Source organism: Bombina bombina, chromosome 3, assembly GCF_027579735.1.
Source record: "Bombina bombina isolate aBomBom1 chromosome 3, aBomBom1.pri, whole genome shotgun sequence".
NCBI lineage: Eukaryota > Metazoa > Chordata > Amphibia > Anura > Bombinatoridae > Bombina > Bombina bombina.
The window spans coordinates 515,098,871-515,120,324 of NC_069501.1; the positions used below are offsets into that span (position 1 = coordinate 515,098,871).

Here is a 21,454-nt window from a genome sequence, read left to right on the forward strand (position 1 = left end):
AATGGCAGGACACTCTTCATTGTCGGGCATAATGTGAGCTTGCAACACCATCTAGCTTTGTACTCAATTGTCTTCTCTTTCTCCATCCTCAGGGCTATTGCAAAGCCATTTATGAAGACCCCCACCCTCTCCAATCTGGATAAAGTGAATTCCAATAGTCTAGACTTCACTCCCTCTGTGCCAGAAGTGCCCCCTAACAAACAGCTGGACCTGCCCACAACAGGCCCATGCCTCACTCCCAGCCCAGCTCCTATCCTAAACATTAATTCTGCCAGCTTTTCACAAGGGCTTGGGAGCTTTAGGATGTACCCCAAGCTTTCTGGGCTTCACCGCAGTATGGAGTCACTACCTCTCTCTATCAGTGTCTCTCCTGCTCCGCCTGCAGGAGGGGGAGAGAAAAACATACCAGATACTGGCTGGAAGGAGACTACACCCAAGTCCCCTGTGACTGAGAGGTTAGTGCTTTTCTTGGTAAATCCTGCGATTTCAGAATATTATACACATGCATAAACAAGTGCACTTTACACCCTATAAACAGGAGTGGAAAAATATCACTATGGCTTACTAGTCAGGGGTTAAAAGCTACCAGTAGCTTTTAGCCAAAGGGAAGAGTTACTAGTCCACTCAATGCTAACGATAGGAAAAAGTGAAATTTCTAAGTCGTCTGGGGCCACTGGAGATTTCAAACCCTATGTGTGTGTATATATGTATATATATGTGTGTGTGTGTGTGTGTGTGTATATATGTATATATATATATATATATATATATATATATATATATATATATATATATATATATATATATATATATATTATAAATAATTACTCCAGCAGAGCACACCTCCACCTCCAAAACAGCTACCAGGTTGCAGGCAGTCAAATTCACAGTTCCATAAACAGCATGCACACACTGGTTTTGTGTAAAAAGTGCTTTATTGGCACACAAGCAATCAGCGACGTTTCGGGGATCTCAACCCACTAAGTCTGAAGAAAGGGTGAGATCCCTAAAACGTCACTGATTCCTTTGTGTGCCATTAAAGCACTTTTTATACAAAACCAGTGAGTGCATGCTGTTTATGGATATATATATATATATATACTGTATATAATATAGTAGAAGCTATTTCTCATTCAAACTTTACTCACTGTTACTAAATTTCAAAGTGAATGTCAATTTTGATGCCAAAGTGCCCTGTTTTAAAAAATTTGATTAAAAACTGGGGCACTTTAATTCATAAAAATTTACATTTCACTCCTGTTGTGAAAAAAAAAACAGCTCCAGCTTCCTCCGGTCGTCACAAGCCATTTCTGACATCAGAAATGATGGATAGGTCATCCTCCAATCACGGCTCCCCCCCCCGGGGGAATCCGTGTCTGATTCAACGCTGTGATTGGAGGAAGCCGGATTCCTCATTTTAGACCCAGGAAGAGGCTTTGCGACGGGTGGAGGAAGCTGGATCGGCTGTCAAGTTTAAAAGGTAAGTTTTTTTTTTTTCACAACAGGAGTTAAATGTAAATTTTGATGAATTTAAAGTGCCCCTGTTTTTAATAAAATTTTTAAAAACCAGGCATTTTAGCATCAAAATTGACACTTTAAAGTGAAGGTAAACTTTGGTGAATGAAAGCCCGTTTTTTAAAAATACTATTAAAAACAGGGGCACTTTCATTCATCAAAGTTTACAAAGCAGCCGTTTTGTTAAAAAAAATTACCTTTTTTTTTTCTTTTCACTGCTACAGCAGCTCCCCCCACCTAGAGATCCTCTATTCACACGTCAGCAATGACTAATCCTGCTTCCTCAAATCACAGCTTCCCCCCCAGGGTAGTCATTGCCTGAGGCCATGCTGTGATTGGAGGAAGACGGATTGGTCATTGCTGAGGTGTGAAGAGAGGATCTCTAGGTGGGGGAAGCTGCTGTAGCAGTGAAAAGAAAAAATGGTAATTTTTTAACAAAACGGCTGCATTGTAAACTTTGATTAATAAAAGTGCCTCTGTTTTTAATAGTATTTTTTTAAAAAGGGCTTTCATTTACCAAAGTTTGCCTTCACTTTAACTTCTGCAGAAGCGTGTTTTTTTTTTAAATGCAGAACATCTTATCTCTGTTTTAGCATTGTTTAGTTAAAAAAGGATCATCCCCCATAAAAGGTTGTCTTTTAAGCACAAGCGTTGTCTTTGGTATTTGGAGCCCCCTGGTGGCCTTGATGTGTGAACATGAAAATACATTCAACTGGGAAAGATGAAAACTGGGTAAAAAAACATATGTGGTTGTTTAGTAGGACAGTATAACTCAGGGTGAAGTCTCTTTTATCAGAGGAGATCTATCCTGAACAATAGACAGTCTAGACAAAATCCAGGCCTGTCACTTTGGACAGTTTACTTTAAAATTTGTTTCCCCTTAATGTGTTTCCAGCGACATGTTATACTAGCAGCAGAGTATAAATAGTATGATAAATTGCTCCTTTGGGTTTATTTTTATATGAAATAGCTAGTTTTGCTCACAATCTATTAACCCCTTCCTGCCCTTAGGACTTTCTATGCCGTCCTAACTGCACTGGGCTTTACCGCCCTTAGGACGGCATAGAACGTCCTAGCCTTTTGGCTGTACTGAAGTCAAAAGCGTTTCCTGAATGGGATCGCATGCTGGAGGGCGTGCCTACCGTCATTGCGTGATTTCACTTCTAACTTATTTGTTTACATCAGAACTTCTGATGTAGACTATTAAGTACAGACGGGAAGGGGTTAAAATGGACTGAGCTTTCAGAAATATTATTATTATTATCATTATTTAGTGTTCTCCCCACCCGGCTGATTTTACTGACCACCTGGCCAAAATTTTACTCTAATATTATTTTTTTTCCAATGCTTATTGCACAAAGTATTATTAAATTAATTTAAATTATACAATTAATTTGTGGTTTAGATGGAAGAAAACTTTATCATATTGCAATGTATTACACTGTCATCTGGCTAGCAACAGTTTCTGTGAAGAACACGGATAGATAGATAGATAGATAGATAGATAGATAGATAGATAGATAGATAGACTGTAACTAATTTTATAAACTTATGTGGTATAAGGAAAAGCCTCATTACTTTAAATGCATAATATGTGCAATGAAACATGTATACACAGGAACTTAATATGTGAATAAGGTCAGTGGCATCTTAAGTTTGTTATTCACTTGAAATCCTTCTTTTGTGATTCCACAGTTCCATCCTAGATCGAAACACTCTGCCAAAGAAGGGCTTGAGGTAGGATCTTAGTATTCATTATGTGTTATACAATTATTTTCTCTCTCTCTCTCTCTCTCTCTCTCTCTCTCTCTCTCTCTCTCTCTCTCTCTCTCTCTCTCTCTCTCTCTCTCTCTCTCTCTCTCTCTCTCTCTCTCTCTCTCTCTCTCTCTCTCTCTCTCTCTCTCTCTCCACATCTCTCTCTCTCTCTCTCTCCACATCTCTCTCTCTCTCTCCACATCTCTCTCTCTCTCTCTCTCTCTCTATCTCTCTCTCTCTCTCTCTCTCTCTCTCTCTCTCTCTCCACATCTCTCTCTCTCTCTCTCTCTCTCTCTCTATCTCTCTCTATCTCTCTCTCTCTCTCTATCTCTCTCTCTCTCTCTCTCTCTCTCCACATCTCTCTCTCTCTCTCTCTCTCCACATCTCTCTCTCTCTCTCTCCACATCTCTCTCTCTCTCTCTCCACATCTCTCTCTCTCTCTCTCCACATCTCTCTCTCTCTCTCCACATCTCTCTCTCTCTCTCTCTCTCCACATCTCTCTCTCTCTCTCTCTCTCTCTCTCTCTCTCCACATCTCTCTCTCTCTCTCTCTCTCTCTCCACATCTCTCTCTCTCTCTCTCTCTCTCTCTCTCTCTCTATCTCTCTATCTCTCTCTCTCTCTCTCTATCTCTCTATCTCTCTCTCTCTCCCTCTCCACATCTCTCTCTCCACATCTCTCTCTCTCCACATCTCTCTCTCTCCACATCTCTCTCTCTCTCTCTCTCTCCACATCTCTCTCTCTCTCTCTCCACATCTCTCTCTCTCTCTCTCTCTCTCTCTATCTATCTCTCTCTCTCTCTCTCTCTCCACATCTCTCTCTCTCTCTCCACATCTCTCTCTCTCCACATCTCTCTCTCTCTCTCTCTCTCTCTCCACATCTCTCTCTCTCTCTCTCTCTCTCTCTCTCCACATCTCTCTCTCTCTCTCTCTCTCTCTCTCTCTCTCTCTCTCTCTCTCTCTCTCTCTCTCTCTCTCTCTCTCTCTCTCCACATCTCTCTCTCTCTCTCCACATCTCTCTCTCTCTCTCTCTCTCCACATCTCTCTCTCTCTCTCCACATCTCTCTCTCTCTCTCTCTCCACATCTCTCTCTCTCTCTCTCTCTCCACATCTCTCTCTCTCTCCACATCTCTCTCTCCACATCTCTCTCTCTCTCCACATCTCTCTCTCTCTCTCTCTCTCTCCACATCTCTCTCTCTCTCTCCACATCTCTCTCTCTCTCCACATCTCTCTCTCTCTTTCTTTCTTTCTTTCTTTCTTTCTTTCTTTCTTTCTTTCTTTCTTTCTTTCTTTCTTTCTTTCTTTTCCTTCTTAAATGGAAAGAGTCCACAGCTAAAAGGCTTAAATACTCCTCCCACTCACCTCACCCCCAGTCATTCTTTGCCTTTCATCCCAGAGGATGGCAGAGAAGTGTCAGAATTTTAAATTTTTGTTTTTGTCTCTTATGGAGGGTAGTATTCTTCGGCATGGGACAGGAGTTTTAAGTAGTCCTGTCAGTCTCTCAGTGAGGGCTTGGATTAAAGTTAAAGTCCGGAGATGCAGGGAGTTTCTTTCTGCGAAACCATCTCGACTCATATTAATAGCTCCTCAAGCAATTGTCGAACTTCGCTTCACTGCCTACTTTCTTCTCTCAAGTCCATGGCGGATGCGATGCTACTATCCGTCACACTTGTAGAGCCGTGTTCCTGTTCCACGGTGTAGATTCCGGTAAGATCGTTTCATTTTACTTTTATTCGTCAATGTACTGTAATCTGAAGGTTTCCTGAGAGGCTACCACCTTGCGGGTCTAACTTATACATAAGGGTCTCAGTGAGTCTCTTTTATTATCTTGGAATCGAGGGTTTATATCTCCTGAAGGGGTTATTGAACAGGGGGGGGGGGGCTTATAATCATGTTTGTTATGTGATTCAACCCGCTTATGTGTAATGTTTACTGGGCTCGTGGTTGGAACATTGAGTCCTTTGGAAGTGACGCTGCCTTTTAGTTGGGCACACTTTTTTTGGACTGTACGGTTCACCTTGTGTTCGGGCATGGCTATGTTCAGTTTTTCCATTTCCGCATTACCGACCGCGTGGCGAGGGAAAATTTCTAGTCCGCAGGTCTGGTCATAGGAGGTGTTGAGTGCCCCAGCCATTGGAGGTGTAAGGTGCCGTTTTTGTTTTTACTGCTTTAGTCCATATTTAAATATCCTCTATCCAGTTATGGAGGATTCTGATGCTGAGACTGTTCATTTCAGATTCAGTTCCGGAGGATTCTGATACTGAGACTATTTTGATTTCAGATTCTGTGTCCGGTGATGAATCCGGATTGGCCTCGTTGACACCTGTCAACCAGTTTGGTTCCGTAAACCATTTCAGAGCGCCTGGTTCCTCAGGCTCGGGGAATCAAGGGACTGCTGAGCCATCCGCCTCTGGGGGTCCTGTACTCCGAGAGGCGAGTTCCCTACCAAATCATACTTCTGCACATGCGGGTAACCCAGTTTATGGTTCCTCCATGTGGGGTGGCGTGTGTCCCCCCCCGGAGGTTGCCTTGGGGAGGGACTCTACAGTTCCTTGCGGGTGTAACTGTCCCTGAGTGTTGTGCCTTTTGTTACATGATTACACACCTTTGCATATTGCTCAGACATGTTTTTCCAAAGTCCAAACAGACTAAGACAACAGAGGACAAATCGGCGTGAAAGGGGCGGTCCTCTATCCGGGATTGGATCGAGAAGGGGGCAGACTGTCTCTTTTTTTCAAACGCTTGGTACCAGGATGTACAGGATCCTTGAGTCCTGGAGGTTGTGTAGCAGGGATACCGGATAGGATTAAAATCTCATCCGCCCAGGGGCAGATTCCTACTCTCCAGACTGTCTACAAGACCAGAAAAGAGGACTGCCTTTTTAGGTTGCGTACGGGATCTCTCCTCTCTAGGAGTAATTGTCCCAGTACCTACAGCAGAAAGAGGTTTGGGGTTTTATTCAAACCTTTTCGTGGTTCCAAAAAAGGAGGGAACTTTTTGTCCAATTCTGGACTTAAAGTGCCTATGCAAGTGTCTGAGTGTTCCCTCTTTCAAGATGGAGACAATACAGTCAATCCTCTCTCTGGTTTAGGAAGGACAGTTTATGACCACCATAGACCTGAAGGTTGCATACCTTCATGTTCCGATACACAAGGAACGTTTTCAGTTCCTAAGGATTACCTTTCTGGACCAGCACTTCAAGTTCATAGCTCTTCTACTCAGCCTAGCTACTTCTCAAAGGATATTAACGAATGTTCTGGGTGCTCTTCTAGCCGTTGCCAGAACACGAGGTATTGCAGTACCTCCTTACCTGGACGATTTCTTGGTACAGGTACCGTCTTTTCGTCTAGCGGAAGAACTCGGAGTCGCATGGATGGAAGATAAGCTTGGAAAAGAGTTCTCTTATTTCAAGTACCAGGGTGAATCTCCTGGGGACAATAATAGACTCCATATCCATGATAATATTTCTCACAGATCAGAGACATTGCAAGCTAACTACTGCATGCCTTGCCCTCCAGGCCTCCTTCAGACCCTCAGTGGCCCAGTGTATGGAGGTGATTGGACTCATGGTGTCCTGTATGGACATCATTCTCTTTGCCAGATTCCATCTCAGACCCTTACAACAATGCATGCTGAGACAATGGAACGGCGACCATTCAGATCTGTCCCAACAGTTTGTGCTGGACAACCTGTCGAGACTCGCTCTCATGGTGGCTCTGTCTTGATCATCTGTCCCAAGGCACATGCTCCTTGAGACCGTCCTGGGAGATTGTGACTACCGACGCAAGCCTTTCCGGCTGGGGAGCCATTTGGAGTGCCAAGAAGGCACAAGGGCTGTGGACTCGGGAGGAGTCCTCTCTTCCGATCAATATATTGGAACTCCGGGAAATCTTCAATGCTTTGAAGGCTTGGCCCCTTCTGGGATCATCCCAGTTTATCAGATTCCAATCAGACAATATAACCTTGGTTGCCTACATCAACCATCAGGGGGGAACGAGAAGTCCCTTGGCGATGAGAGAAGTATCTCAGATACTATAGTGGGCAGAGACTCACAACTGTACGCTGTCAGCTATCCACGTTCCAGGTGTGGACAACTGGGAAGCGGACTTCCTCAGCAGGCAATCTTTTTACCCAGGGGAGTGGTCTCTCCACCCCAAGGTGTTTGCAGAGATATGCATTGAGTGGGGGATGCTGTAGATGGATCTCATGGCATCCTGCCTCAATACCAAGCTACCCAGGTACGGTCGAGGGATCATCAGGTGGAACTGATAGATGCCCTAGCAGTGCCATGGAGGTTCAGACTCATATCATTTTCCTCCATTACCACTTCTCCCTTGTGTGGAGGCCCGCATCAAGCAGGAGCGAGCATCAGTGATTCTGATTGCTCCATCATGGCCTCGAAGGACGTGGTTTGCGGATCTGGTGGGGATGTCCTCATCTCCTCAATGGAGTTTACCTTGTCGCAGAGATCTGCTGATACAGGGTCCCTTCGTACATCAAAATCTAGATTCTCTGTGGCTGACTACGTGGAGATTGAACGTTTAGTCTTAGCCAAGAGAGGGTTCACAGAGACTGTTTTTGACACTCTGATTCAAGCTCATAAGCCAGTTACTCGTCATATCTATCATAAAGTGTGGAGGACTTACTTGTACTGGTGTGAAGTGCGTGTCTTTTCCTGGCTTAAGGTTAAGGTTGCCAGAATTGTGTCTTTTCTCCAGGATGGACTGGAGAAGGGTCTATCTGCTAGTTCCCTGAAGGGACAGATATCGGCCCTGTTGGTGTTACTGCACAGAAGATTGTTCGAATTTCCGGATGTGCAGTCCTTCGTTAAGATTCTGACTAGGATCAGACCTGTGCTTAGATCTGGGGCTCCGCCTTGGAGCCTCAATCTTGTTCTTCGTGTTTTGCAGCAGGCTCCGTTTGAGCCTATGCATACTGTTGACATTAAATTGTTATCTTGGAAGGTTCTTTTTTGTTGCCAATTGCCTCTGCGCGCAGAGTTTCTTAGATTTCTGCTTTGCAATGTGACCCCCCCTTATCTTTTTTTCCATGCTGATAATGCGGATTTACATACTAAATTAGGGTTTCTCCCTAAGGTGGTTTCTGATCGTAGCATTAATCAAGAGATTGTTGTTCCTTCTTTGTGTCCTTATCCTTCTTCAGCGAAGGAATGTTTGCTTCATAATCTAGATGTGGTTCGTGCCTTGAAGTTTTATCTTCAGGCTACGAAGGAGTTCAGACAATCTTCCTCTTTGTCATCTATTCGGAGAAGCGTAGGGGGCAGAAGGCTACGACGACTTCCCTATATTTCTGGTTGAGCAGTATCATCCACTTAGCTTACGAGACAGCATGACAAAAGCCTCCTGATAGAATAACGGCTCATTCTACTAGAGCAGTGGCTTCCTCCTGGGCTTTTAAGAATGAAGCCTCTATGGATCAGATTTGTAAGGAGGCTACTTGGTCCTCCTTACATACTTTTTCTAAATTTTACAAGTTGGATGTGTTTGCTTCGGCCAAAGCAGCTTTCGGGAGAAAAGTTTTGCAGGCTGTGATTCCCTCAGACTAGGGTCCGCCTCTCTTTTGTTCCCTCCCGTTATTCCCTTAGTGTTCTCTGGAGCTTGGATATAGTTTTCCCAATAGTAAGGAATGAAGTCGTGGAATCTCCCTGCCTTATGGAAGGAAAACATAATTTATCCTTCCTGGCAGGGAGAGTCCACGACCCTGCCCGTAATTTGTCTTTCTCCTACTTTTCCTTGTTCCCTCGGCAGAATGACTGGGGGATAGGGGAAGTGGGAGGGATATTTAAGCCTTGTTTAATGTGCATAAGATTTTAATGTAAAATCTTTTCATTATCTCCATAGTTTAAACATATCTCCCTTCGTCTGCTTTTTTTCCCCTAACACCCGAGATTTCCTATCTTTGAGCCCTTATAACGTTTGTGAGCAATATTTTTTTTTTAATTTTTATTAGACAGTGTTAATATGAGTGTAACTGTACTTTGTAATGTATTTTTGAAGTGTTTTGTGAAACGTTTATGTTGAGCTAAACTGTTAACTACAGCTCTTCGAGCTTGGAAAGGATTGTTGCGTAAAAGGCGAATGCACATGTCCAATCGCGATTTTCCAAGACTTGTAATAGCTGCGCAATGGAAATTGATTGCGAAAAGACCACATTGCGCGTGGAAAACTCATAATGCGCGATTTGTAATCTTGCCCATAGAGAGCCATATGCTACAGCAACAGGGGAATCTTAATGGAATCACATGACATAAAAATAAATCCTCTCTAGTAGCAGTGCTTGTCTGTGTTGATGATAGGAACTGAAGACTAAGCTGTGTTCTTTAGACTAATGTTGTGTGTCATAACTGACTTATTCTTTAATTGGCTGTTCCAGATATCAGTCACATTCCCAAGATGAACCCAAAGAGAGGCGTCACTCGCACACAATTGGTGGAATCCAAGATGCTGAGGATCTATCTCCTCTACCACCCCCTCTGCCTCTCACCAATGTGGGCAAACCCCCCTTGACAAGCTTGGGTAATTCCTATCGTATTTCCTATCTTTCAATTGTTCCGTATCAGCATTTTCCTTACTTCACTTGGTATTCTCCATCCCTGTTGTTTTCTTCTTTTTTTTCTACAGTGTCTTTCATTTGTTCTCTTCTTTTGGAACAAAGTTACACATATCAGTTTTTGCTTTGTTTTTTTACCATGCACTTTATATATTTTTCTTTATAAAAAAAAAGTATGTTTGTATTACTGTTTTAGTTTTGTTTTGGTGTTTTTTGGAAGTTCATGTGCAGATTACTTGCTTGTGAAGGTGTGTCCCTGTTTGCCAACAGAGTTGTCCTTAAAGGGACAGTATACACTCATTTTTATATAACTGCATGTAATAGACACTACTATAAAGAATAAGATGCACAGATACTGATATAAAAATCCAGTATAAAACTGTTTAAAAACTTACTTAGAAGCTCTCAGTTTAGCTTTGTTGAAAAGGTAGCTGGAAAGCCCACTGCAAGTGGGAAATAAGACACTCCCCCCTCCCCCTTCTTTTGCATATGAAAAGACCCTTTACACAAACAGGAGCAAGCTGGAGAAGGTAGCTGACGGTATTCTCATAAAACTTTGGGGCTTGGTTAGGAGTCTGAAAATCAGAGCAATGTTATTTAAAAATAAGCAAAACTATACATTTATTTAAAAAAAAAACTTTATGGGCTTTATAAATAGATCATCTACAAAACATTTATGCAAAGAAAAAATGAGTGTATAATGTCCCTTTAACAGCCAATGATCATTTTCAGTTTTTATTTAATATTCATTTAAACAGCTTTAACATAAAATATTTTTGCATTAATATAAATATTGATAAACATATTTCATTGCTGTTTTTTCATGTTTATAATAGAATATGTTTAAGTTTAATGTTTCTTTAAATCCCACTTTTATTTAATTTTCTATGTCCCACTGCAATGAGATTGTTTGTTTGGCTAGATCACAAATAACTGCACATCTTTATAGAATTACATTAAACACTATATAAATGCTAGATATAATTTATGTACTTAAAGGGACACTCAAGTCAAAATTAAACTATCATGATTCAGATAGAGCAGGTAATTTTAAACAATTTTCCAATTTACTTCCATTAACAAAATGTGCACAGCCTTTTTATATTTACACTTTTTGAGTCACCAGCTCCTATTGAGCATGTGCAATAATTCACTGTATATACGTATATGCATTTGTGATTGGCTGATCGCTGTCACATGATGCAGGAGTGTAAATGGGCATAACTGAAATTTGTCAGAAAATAATCTACTATTCATTTGAAGTTAAGACTAAGTGATATTGCATTGTCTTTTTATCATGCATTTGTTGATTATGCAAATCTACTTTATTTACTGGTCCTTTATAGGGACAACCTACTTAAAAAATGTTATTGTTTAAAAAGATAATCCCTTTTTTCCCTATGGCATGGAGGGTCCATGAATCATTCCAGTTACCAGTGGGATATTCACGCCTGGCCAGCAGGAGGAGGCAAAGCGCACTCCAGCAGAGCTGTTAAGTGTCACTTCCCTTACACATAACCCCCAGTCATTCTCTTTGCCTCTGTCAAGGGAGGATGTGCGAAGATGGTGTCAGAAGATATTTAATTATTTTATGGGTACTTTTCCCTGCAAGCAAGGATTATCTAAGACATTAAAGATAATTTACATCCTTCTGAGACAAATGTCTCTCAGGATAATGTTGTGCAGGCCATGCCTCAATTATCCCCTCAAATGTCCAGACTTTGCAAGTTCCACATGCAGTGCCCTGCCGTCTCTCGGATTTCACTGCACAGATCACTTCTGTTTCAGCAGCCTTATCAGCTTTTCCGAAAGTTAAGTGCAAGAGGAAATCTAAAAATATTGAAGTTAATAAGGATTCTGACTCCACTAAGGCTGCATTAGTCAGTTTGTCTGTTATCTGATAAGGATGATACCTCAGTGGCTTCTGAGGGAGAATTGTCAGATTCTGATACTGTAGTGACCAATTCTGCAGATTCAGAGGAGATTAATTTCAGATTTAAGTTAGAACACCTCCGTGTACTTTTAAAGGAGGTTCTTGCTACTTTGGAAGAATCCGACTCATCTGTCGCAGAGAATCCAAAGAGGTCTAGTAAACTTAATAGGGTATATGATGTATCCTCATCCGTGGAAGTGTTTCCAGTTCCAGACTGTATGGCCGATATCATAACTCAGGAATGGGATAAACCAGGGATTCCTTTTTCCCTGTCCCCCGTTTTTAAAATATGCAAAATTAGAGAGGAATGCCAGCACTTAGGATAAAAAGTTATACATTTATTAAAGACCTTGAATAAAAATTGCGACATTTCGGGGGGACCCCCTTAATCATGCAATCTGATGCAAACAATTTGCAGTACAATTTTTAAACCCTTCAGATATTCGCGCCAATTCTGTGATACACTGTGTGTATGGCGCCATCTAATGGCTGAACATTATAATTTACATATGAAAGTATTAACATTCTGCTTCTTTGTATCAAATAATAAAAACATAATTTCACGGCAAAGTGAAAGATTATTTGCACAGATACATTTACAAGTTAAATGTAGAGATACTTGGAATTTACTAATGTGGACATAAGCATTTGGCACTATTAGTGTATAGACAAACAATTTATTGAACCTATGTTTTTCTTGTTTACTGTATAATTACTCAGTACTTTAAGGATATGAAATGATAACTTTATGGATATGGAATGATAACACTCAGTATGATCACCTTAATTGTATTCAATATATTATATAAAGCAGGAGAGATCGAAGTCTCGATTTAACCCCTTAGGTGTCATAGTCTCCATTTTGAAGATCCACCACATCTCTCTCTGCTTTAATAATATCTCCCTATCAGCACCATTTCTGGGAGCTTGTACATGTTCTATGATTTGCCAACGTAACTGACTGATGTTATGATTTTTTTCAATAAAGTGTTTAGACAAAGGTGCCTCTACGTTTTGCTTCCTAATATTACACCTGTGTTGGCTAATTCGGTCCCTTATCTTTTGAGTGGTCTCACCCAAGTAAACTAGGGAACATGGGCATTTGATAAGGTATACTACATACCTAGTTTCACATGTATGGAATCCATGTATGTCATATCTTTTCCCACTGTGTGGGTGGAGGAAGTGAGGTCCCTTTATAATAGAACTGCAGCTCATGCACCCTAAGCATGGATAGGTGCCTTGTCTCTTACTACCCAAATGCGTTTGTCTGGGTCCCCTAGGTGGGCCTATATCTGATCTGACCAAGTGGTCCCTTATGTTCTTAACACGTCTGTAGGCCATTAATGGTGGGTCCTGAAGGGATTTGATATGGGGGTTACAGTTCTGAAGAACATACCAATTCTTCCCAATTATTTTACTAATTTTATCACTATAGGAACTGTGTTGTGAAACAAAAACCATTCTCTCGCTCTTGCTTTTATTTAGTGAGGGGGTCTTACTAGGACTCTGTATTTCTTTTAATTTTTTGTCAATGAGGCGAGGTGGATACCCTCTTTCAATGAATTTATCTTTCATCTGTCTTAGTCTATGATCTCTATCTGACTCCTCACTAACAATCATTTGTACACGTAAAAACTGACTCTTGGGGAGTGACTCCAATAACATCTTGGGGTGAAAACTGTCAAATCTTAGCATGGTATTCCTGTCTGTTTCTTTAACAAAGAGATCAAATTTTAAACCATTCTCTCCTTTAGTAACTTTAGTATCAAGGAATGTGACAGATTCTTCACTATGGGTAACTGTAAAGTATAAATCCCTTACCTCTGAATTGAGTTCTGTAACAAACTTCGTGAGGGTTCCAATGTCGCCCCACCACACGCCAAACTTCTCCATGCTCTTTGAACAACTGATTTTCATAAACTTTTCTTTCCTCTAATTCATTCATATAGAGCTTGGCGTAGGATGGGGCAACATTGGACCCCATGGCTGTACCCCTAATTTGGACGAACCAATCCTCCTGAAAAAGGAAATAATTCCAGTAGAGTATTAGACAGAGTAATTTCTCAACAAACTCACATTGTGAAACCGTGTATCTGCTGCTCACCATGAGGGTCTTTCTGATGATGGCAATGCTCGTCTCATGTTTTATAGAGGTATATAGACTCCTGACATCCATGGTGAACAGCAGATACCGGCTGGTAGGCAGCTCAATCGTTTTGGCCCTTTCTAAAAAGTGTCCCGTGTCTTTGATATAACTGGCCATTCTGGCCACTTCTGGTTGTAGCAATCTGTCAACAAATTTAGAAATGTTTGTGAATATTGATTCTACACAGGAGACAATAGGCCTCCCTGGGGGCTTTTGTGCGTCTTTGTGTATTTTTGGAACCGTGTAGAATATTGGCGTTCTAGGTTTATCAATAAAAAGGTACTCTGCCAATTTTTCATCTATCACTCTCATATTTACAGCCTGGTCTAGTATTAGACTTGATCTCTTTCTGTATCTTAAATTCTGGATTATTGGAGACCTTTCTATATGTAGTATGATCGTTTAACTGAGATCTAATCTCTGTAATATAGTAGTCCCTATCCATAATTATTGTTGCCCCACCTTTATCGGCTCCCTTTAAAATGATGTTTTTATTCATTTTAAGTGATTTAAGTGCAATATTATCGTTTTTAGTAAAATTCATCTTTCTGTGTTTATGTTCCTGGGATACCTCCATTTTTTTGACTGTAGCTTGTAGAGTTTTAATATCGTTTTCCACCAAATTTATAAAAGTACTCACACTATGGTTATATATATTGGGGTTAAAGGAACTTTTTTTCCTCAATTCTAGACTTTTTGCAGTCAATGTGTCTTTATTGTAATTAATGTTTACAGTATTAGAATCGTTCGTGGACTCACCAAAAAATGTTTTGAGTTTAATATTTCTAAATCTGTACAGATCTTTTGACAGTTCAAAAATGTCAATGTCTTTTTGCGGACAAAAAGAAAGTCCCTTATTTAACATGGTCAGTTTTTACATAGACAATTCTGTTTTAGAAATATTTACCACCGTGGTTTGATCTTCCCTCACTTCTTCGAAGCCACCTTCCTTTGCGACTTTCGTGAAGGATCCATGGCCTTCTGCGATTGCTGGGCTGTTTTCCTTGCGGTGCTTGCGTCCACCTCGGCGGCATCGATTTCGCCGCCACTCAAATCCAAAGGGGATGATTCGGCACCACTTGATGACATAATGGAACGTTCCGCGTCACTACCATTGCGGCTCTGTTGATGTCTCTGCTGATTGGTTCTCCTGCGGTCTCCCATTCTGTATGTATTTCGGTTGCCATGGAACCCACCACGCCATCTGTATACCCTGCCGGTTCTGTAGTCTTCCTCATCGCGTTGAAATTTTGTGCGCTTGATCTCCTTTATCGCTTTTTGTTCGACAGCCAATTTATCCTCAATTCTCTTTTCTAGCATATCCATCTCCTCTCCGGTAAGTGCTGCAGATAAATCTGCTCTGTGTTTTTTTGTCAACTCCGCTTGTGTCTCGATTTCTTGTAGAAGAGCTTCCACAGTGCAAACCATTAGATCCAGCGAGCACTTAGTGAGTATGGCCTCAAATTTGTCACAATAGGCTTGGTTTTCTTTTAGCAGTGTCGGGCAAGCGCTCATTCTGAGCCCCCTAGGTATTCTGCGCACTCTATAATATTCCGAAAGGGTGGTGGCATGAAGATCCCACTTCATCAACTTCACCTTAATTGCTTCATATTCTTTCTCCACAGTTAGAATGGGAGCCGTCCTTAGGAAGTCCCTTGAGCCTCTGGTAAGTGCCGTAATTCGGGCCGCGTCCACTTCACTATAGGCAAATGTCTTACCACTATCGATGCCTGTAACTTGGTCTTTCTCAACCTGCATTCTGCTCAAGACAGTGCGCTCGTACTCAGCAGTCGTAAATACAGCAAAATCAGGTAATAGAGACAGCACCACTCTTAGTGCTCCAGCATAGGGGTTAGGCTGCAACACCCCAGTAAAATATGCAAAATTAGAGAGGAATGCCAGCACTTAGGATAAAAAGTTATACATTTATTGAAGACCTTGAATAAAAGTTGCAACGTTTTGGGGTGACCCCCTTAATCATGCAATCTGATACAAACAATTTGCAGTACAATTTTTAAACCCTTCAGATATTCGCACCAATTTTGTGATACACTGTGTATATGGCGCCATCTAATGGCTGAACATTATAATTTACATATGAAAGTATTAACATTCTGCTACTTTGTATCAAATAATAAAAACATAATTTCACGGCAAAGTGAAAGATTATTTGCACAGATACATTTACAAGTTAAATGTAGAGATACTTGAAATTTACAGAATTGGCGCGAATATCTGAAGGGTTTAAAAATTGTGCTGCAAATTGTTTGTATCAGATTGCATGATTAAGGGGGTCACCCCGAAACGTTGCAACTTTTATTCAAGGTCTTCAATAAATGTATAACTTTTTATCCTAAGTGCTGGCATTCCTCTCTAATTTTGCATATTTTACTGGGGTGTTGCAGCCTAACCCCTATGCCAGAGCAACAGTGGTGCTGTCTCTATTACCTGATTTTGCTGTATTTACGACTGCTGAGTACGAGCGCACTGTCTTGAGCAGAATGCAGGTTGAGAAAGACCAAGTTACAGGCATCGATAGTGGTAAGACATTTGCCTATAGTGAAGTGGACGCGGCCCGAATTACGGCACTTACCAGAGGCTTAAGGGACTTCCTAAGGACGGCTACCATTCTAACTGTGGAGAAAGAATATGAAGCACTTAAAGGGCCATGAAACCACATTTTTTCTTTCATGATTTAGAAAGAGAATGTAATTTTAAACATCTTTCTAATTTACTTATATTATCTAATTTGTTTTATTTTCTTGATATTCTTTGCTGAAAAGCATATCTAGATATGCTCAGTAGCTGCTGATTGTTTGCTGCACATAGAAGCCTTGTGTGATTGGCTCACCATGTGCATTGCTTTTTCTTCAACTAAGGATATCTAAAAAATGAAGCAAAATAAATAATAGAAGTAAATTGTAATGTTGTTTAAATTTCTATTCTCTATCTGAATCATGAAAGAAAGATTTTGGGTTTAGTGGCCCTTTAAGGTGAAGTTGATAAAGTGGGATCTTCATGCCACCACCCTTTCGGAATATTATAGGGTGCGCAGAATACCTAGGGGGCTCAGAATGAGCGCTTGCCCGACACTGCTAAAAGAAAACCAAGCCTATTTGGACAAATTTGAGGCCATACTCAACAAGTGCTCGCTGGATCTAATGCTTTGCACTGTGGAAGCTCTTCTACAAGAAATCGAGACACAAGCGGAGTTGACAAAAAAACACAGAGCAGATTTATCCGCAGCACTTACCGGAGAGGAGATGGATATGCTAGAAAAGAGAATTGAGGATAAATTGGCTGTAGAACAAAAAGCGATAAAGGAGATCAAGCGGACAAAATTTCAACGCGATGAGGAAGACTACAGAACCGGCAGGGTATTCAGATGGCGTGGTGGGTTCCATGGCAACCGAAATACATACAGAATGGGAGACCGCAGGAGAACCAATCAGCGGAGACGTCAACAGAACCGCAATGGTAGTGACGTGGAACGTTCCATTACGTCATCAAGTGGTGCCGAATCATCCCCTTTGGATTTGAGTGGCGACAAAAGCAATGCCGCCGAGGTGGACCCAAGCACCGCAAGGAAAACAGCCCAGCAATCGCAGAAGGCCATGGATCCTTCACCAAAGTCGCAAAGGAAGGTGGCTTTGAAGAAATGAGGGAAGATCAAACCACGGTGGTAAATATTTCTAAAACAGAATTGTCTATGCAAGAACTGACCATGTTAAACAAGGGACTTTCTTTTTGTCCGCAAAAAGACATTGACTTTTTTGAACTGTCAAAAGATCTGTACAGATTATTTAGAAATATTAAACTCAAAACATTTTTTGGTGAGTCCACAAACGATTCTAATACTGTAAACATTAATTACAATAAAGACACATTGACTGCAAAAAGTCTAGAATTGAGGAAAAAAAGTTCCTTTAACCCCAATATATATAACCATAGTGTAAGTACTTTTATAAATTTGGTGGAAAACGATATTAAAACTCTACAAGCTACAGTCAAAAGAATGGAGGTATCCCAGGAACATAAACACAGAAAGATGAATTTTACTAAAAACGATAATATTGCACTTAAATCACTTAAAATGAATAAAAACATAATTTTAAAGGGAGCCGATAAAGGTGGGGCAACAATAATTATGGATAGGGACTACTATATTACAGAGATTAGATCTCAGTTAAACGATCATACTACATATAGAAAGGTCTCCAATAATCCAGAATTTAAGATACAGAAAGAGATCAAGTCTATACTAGACCAGGCTGTAAATATGAGAGTGATAGATGAAAAATTGGCAGAGTACCTTTTTATTGATAAACCTAGAACGCCAATATTCTACACGGTTCCAAAAATACACAAAGACGCACAAAAGCCCCCAGGGAGGCGTATTGTTTCCTGTGTAGAATCAATATTCACAAACATTTCTAAATTTGTTGACAGATTGCTACAACCAGAAGTGGCCAGAATGGCCAGTTATATCAAAGACACGGGACACTTTTTAGAAAGGGCCAAAACGATTGAGCTGCCTACCAGCCTGTATCTGCTGTTCACCATGGATGTCAGGAGTCTATATACCTCTATAAAACATGAGACGGGCATTGCCATCATCGGAAAGACCCTCATGGTGAGCAGCAGATACACGGTTTCACAGTGTGAGTTTATTGAGAAATTACTCTGTCTAATACTCTACTGGAATTATTTCCTTTTTCAGGAGGATTGGTTCGTCCAAATTAGGGGTACAGCCATGGGGTCCAATGTCGCCCCATCCTACGCCAACCTCTATATGAATGAATTTGAGGAAAGAAAAGTTTATGAAAATCAGTTGTTCAAAGAGCATGGAGCAGTTTGGCTCCGCTACATAGATGACTTGTTTGGCGTGTGGTGGGGCGACATTGGAACCCTCACGAAGTTTGTTACAGAACTCAATTCAGAGGTAAGGGATTTATACTTTACAGTTACCCATAGTGAAGAATCTGTCACATTCCTTGATACTAAAGTTACTAAAGGAGAGAATGGTTTAAAATTTGATCTCTTTGTTAAAGAAACAGACAGGAATACCATGCTAAGATTTGACAGTTTTCACTAGGGTTGCACCAATACCATTTTTTTAAGACCGAGTACAAGTACCGATACTTTTTTTCAAATACTCACCGATACCAACTACCGATACTTTTTTTTATGTCATGACAGTTTACCAAGCACAATACAGACTAATGATTTAAGATCACTTCTTTATAATTATGAACTGTATCTCAAAAGACATTTTGAAATAATAAGTTTTGTCACAAAGTTCACAGAATATGTTTATAAATTAAAATATTACAATAAAATATATTAATAATAGCAATAAATAACAACTGCAGCAGCTGGGGCTGGAAAGCTACAATTTAAAGGGGTGATTACTAGATGCAATTGGGTTGTAGGGTGCCTATATAACTCATCAATCTGACATTTGTACTTGATACAAAGTAATATAATTTAATTCTGAAAATAATATTGAGGAAGGAGTATTCCAGTAATCCCCTTTGAGAAAACGGGGCATTTTCATTCTACTAACTCAACAGAAAATAGGGCTGGTCTTCATATTTTTCCAGGGCTGCTTTTTATTCCCAGTCCAGCCCTGGCTAAGGATGTTCCTCAGAGTATGTTTTGAGCATAATTGTACAAAATGAGAACTAGCAGTATAACAGGTAAGGCTAAGGATGTTCCTCAGAGTACAGTATGTTTTGAGCATAATTGTGCAAGATGAGAACTAGCAGTATAACAGGTAATCTAGCAATTGGAATATTTTTTTAAAAGTTAGTGGCAAGTTCTTATTAAGGAACAGAAGCATCTCTGCATGTTCAGCTATAAGTCTGTTTCTGCTATCAGTAAGGACGTTTGACGCTAAACTGAACATTCTTTCACTTTTCACACTACTGCATGGGTCAGAAAGATATTTTTGGGCCATTAAATCTTAGTTTATTAACTGCCCAGTACTTCAGGGGTTTCCCTGAATGAGGTACATTGATCTCTCCCAGGTAAGCTTCCAGCTGTATAGTATAGCAGCTGTTGGAGCACTGCTCTGATGTACAATAATACAAATAACAGCAATTCGTATTGGCAGAACAGGAATATGGGTAGGAATTTGAGGTATCGGTTTAAGTATCGGTGCATTTGCACGAGTACAAGTACTCGTGCAATACTTGGTATCGGCACCGATACCAATACTAGTATTGGTATCGGTGCAACCCTAGTTTTCACCCCAAGAAATTATTGGAGTCACTCCCCAATAGTCAGCTTTTACGTGTACAAAGGATTGTTAGTGAGGAGTCAGATAGAGATCATAGACTAAGACAGATGAAAGATAAATTCATTGAAAGAGGGTATCCACCTCGCCTCATTGACAAAAAATTAAAAGAAATACAGAGTCCTAGTAAGACCCCCTCACTAAATAAGAGCAAGAGAATGGTCTTTGTTTCACAACACAGTTCCTATAGTGATAAAATTAGTAAAATAATTAGGAAGAATTGGTATGTTCTTAAGAACTGTAACCCCCATATCAAATCCCTTCAGGACCCACCATTAATGGTCTACAAACGTGTTAAGAACATAAGGGACCACTTGGTCAGATCAGATATAGGCCCACCTAGGGGACCCAGACAAACGCATTTGGGTAGTAAGAGACAAGGCACCTATCCATGATTAGGGTGCATGAGCTGCAGTTTTATTATAAAGGGACCTCACTTCTTCCACCCACACAGTGGGAAAAGATATGAGATACATGGATTCCATACATGTGAAACTAGGTATGTAGTATACCTTATCAAATGCCCATGTTCCCTAGTTTACTTGGGTGAGACCACTCAAAAGATTAGGGACCGAATTAGCCAACACAGGTGTAATATTAGGAAGCAAAACGTAGAGGCACCTTTGTCTAAATACTTTATTGAAAAAAATCATAACATCAGTCAGTTACGTTGGCAAATCATAGAACATGTACAAGCTCCCAGAAATGGTGCTGATAGGGAGATATTATTAAAGCAGAGAGAGATGTGGTGGATCTTCAAAATGGAGACCATGACACCTAAGGGGTTAAATTGAGACTTTGATCTCTCCTGCTTTATATAATATATTGAATACAATTAAGGTGATCATACTGAGTGTTATCATTCCATATCCATAGTTATCATTTCATATCCTTAAAGTGCTGAGTAATTATACAGTAAACAAGAAAAACATAGGTTCAATAAATTGTTTGTCTATACACTAATAGTGCCAAATGCTTATGTCCACATTAGTAAATTCCAAGTATCTCTACATTTAACTTGTAAATGTATCTGTGCAAATAATCTTTCACTTTGCCGTGAAATTATGTTTTTATTATTTGATACAAAGTAGCAGAATGTTAATACTTTCATATGTAAATTATAATGTTCAGCCGTTAGATGGCACCATACACACAGTGTATCACAGAATTGGCGCGAATATCTGAAGAGTTTAAAAATTGTACTGCAAATTGTTTGTATCAGATTGCATGATTAAGG

At 40.4% G+C, this 21,454-nt stretch overlaps 1 protein-coding gene across 6 annotated transcripts in view; it reads left to right on the forward strand.

Moving 5' to 3' along the window:
* NAV1 (neuron navigator 1) overlaps window positions 1-21,454 on the forward strand; it is a 345,632-nt gene that overhangs the window by 223,207 nt on the left and 100,971 nt on the right. For all 6 annotated transcript variants that reach the window (XM_053706924.1, XM_053706925.1, XM_053706926.1 and 3 more), the window contains 3 exons: window positions 93-455; window positions 3,211-3,252; window positions 9,661-9,803. In XM_053706924.1, coding sequence (XP_053562899.1) covers window positions 93-455; window positions 3,211-3,252; window positions 9,661-9,803 — 548 coding nt within the window. The remainder of the gene's footprint in view (window positions 1-92; window positions 456-3,210; window positions 3,253-9,660; window positions 9,804-21,454) is intronic.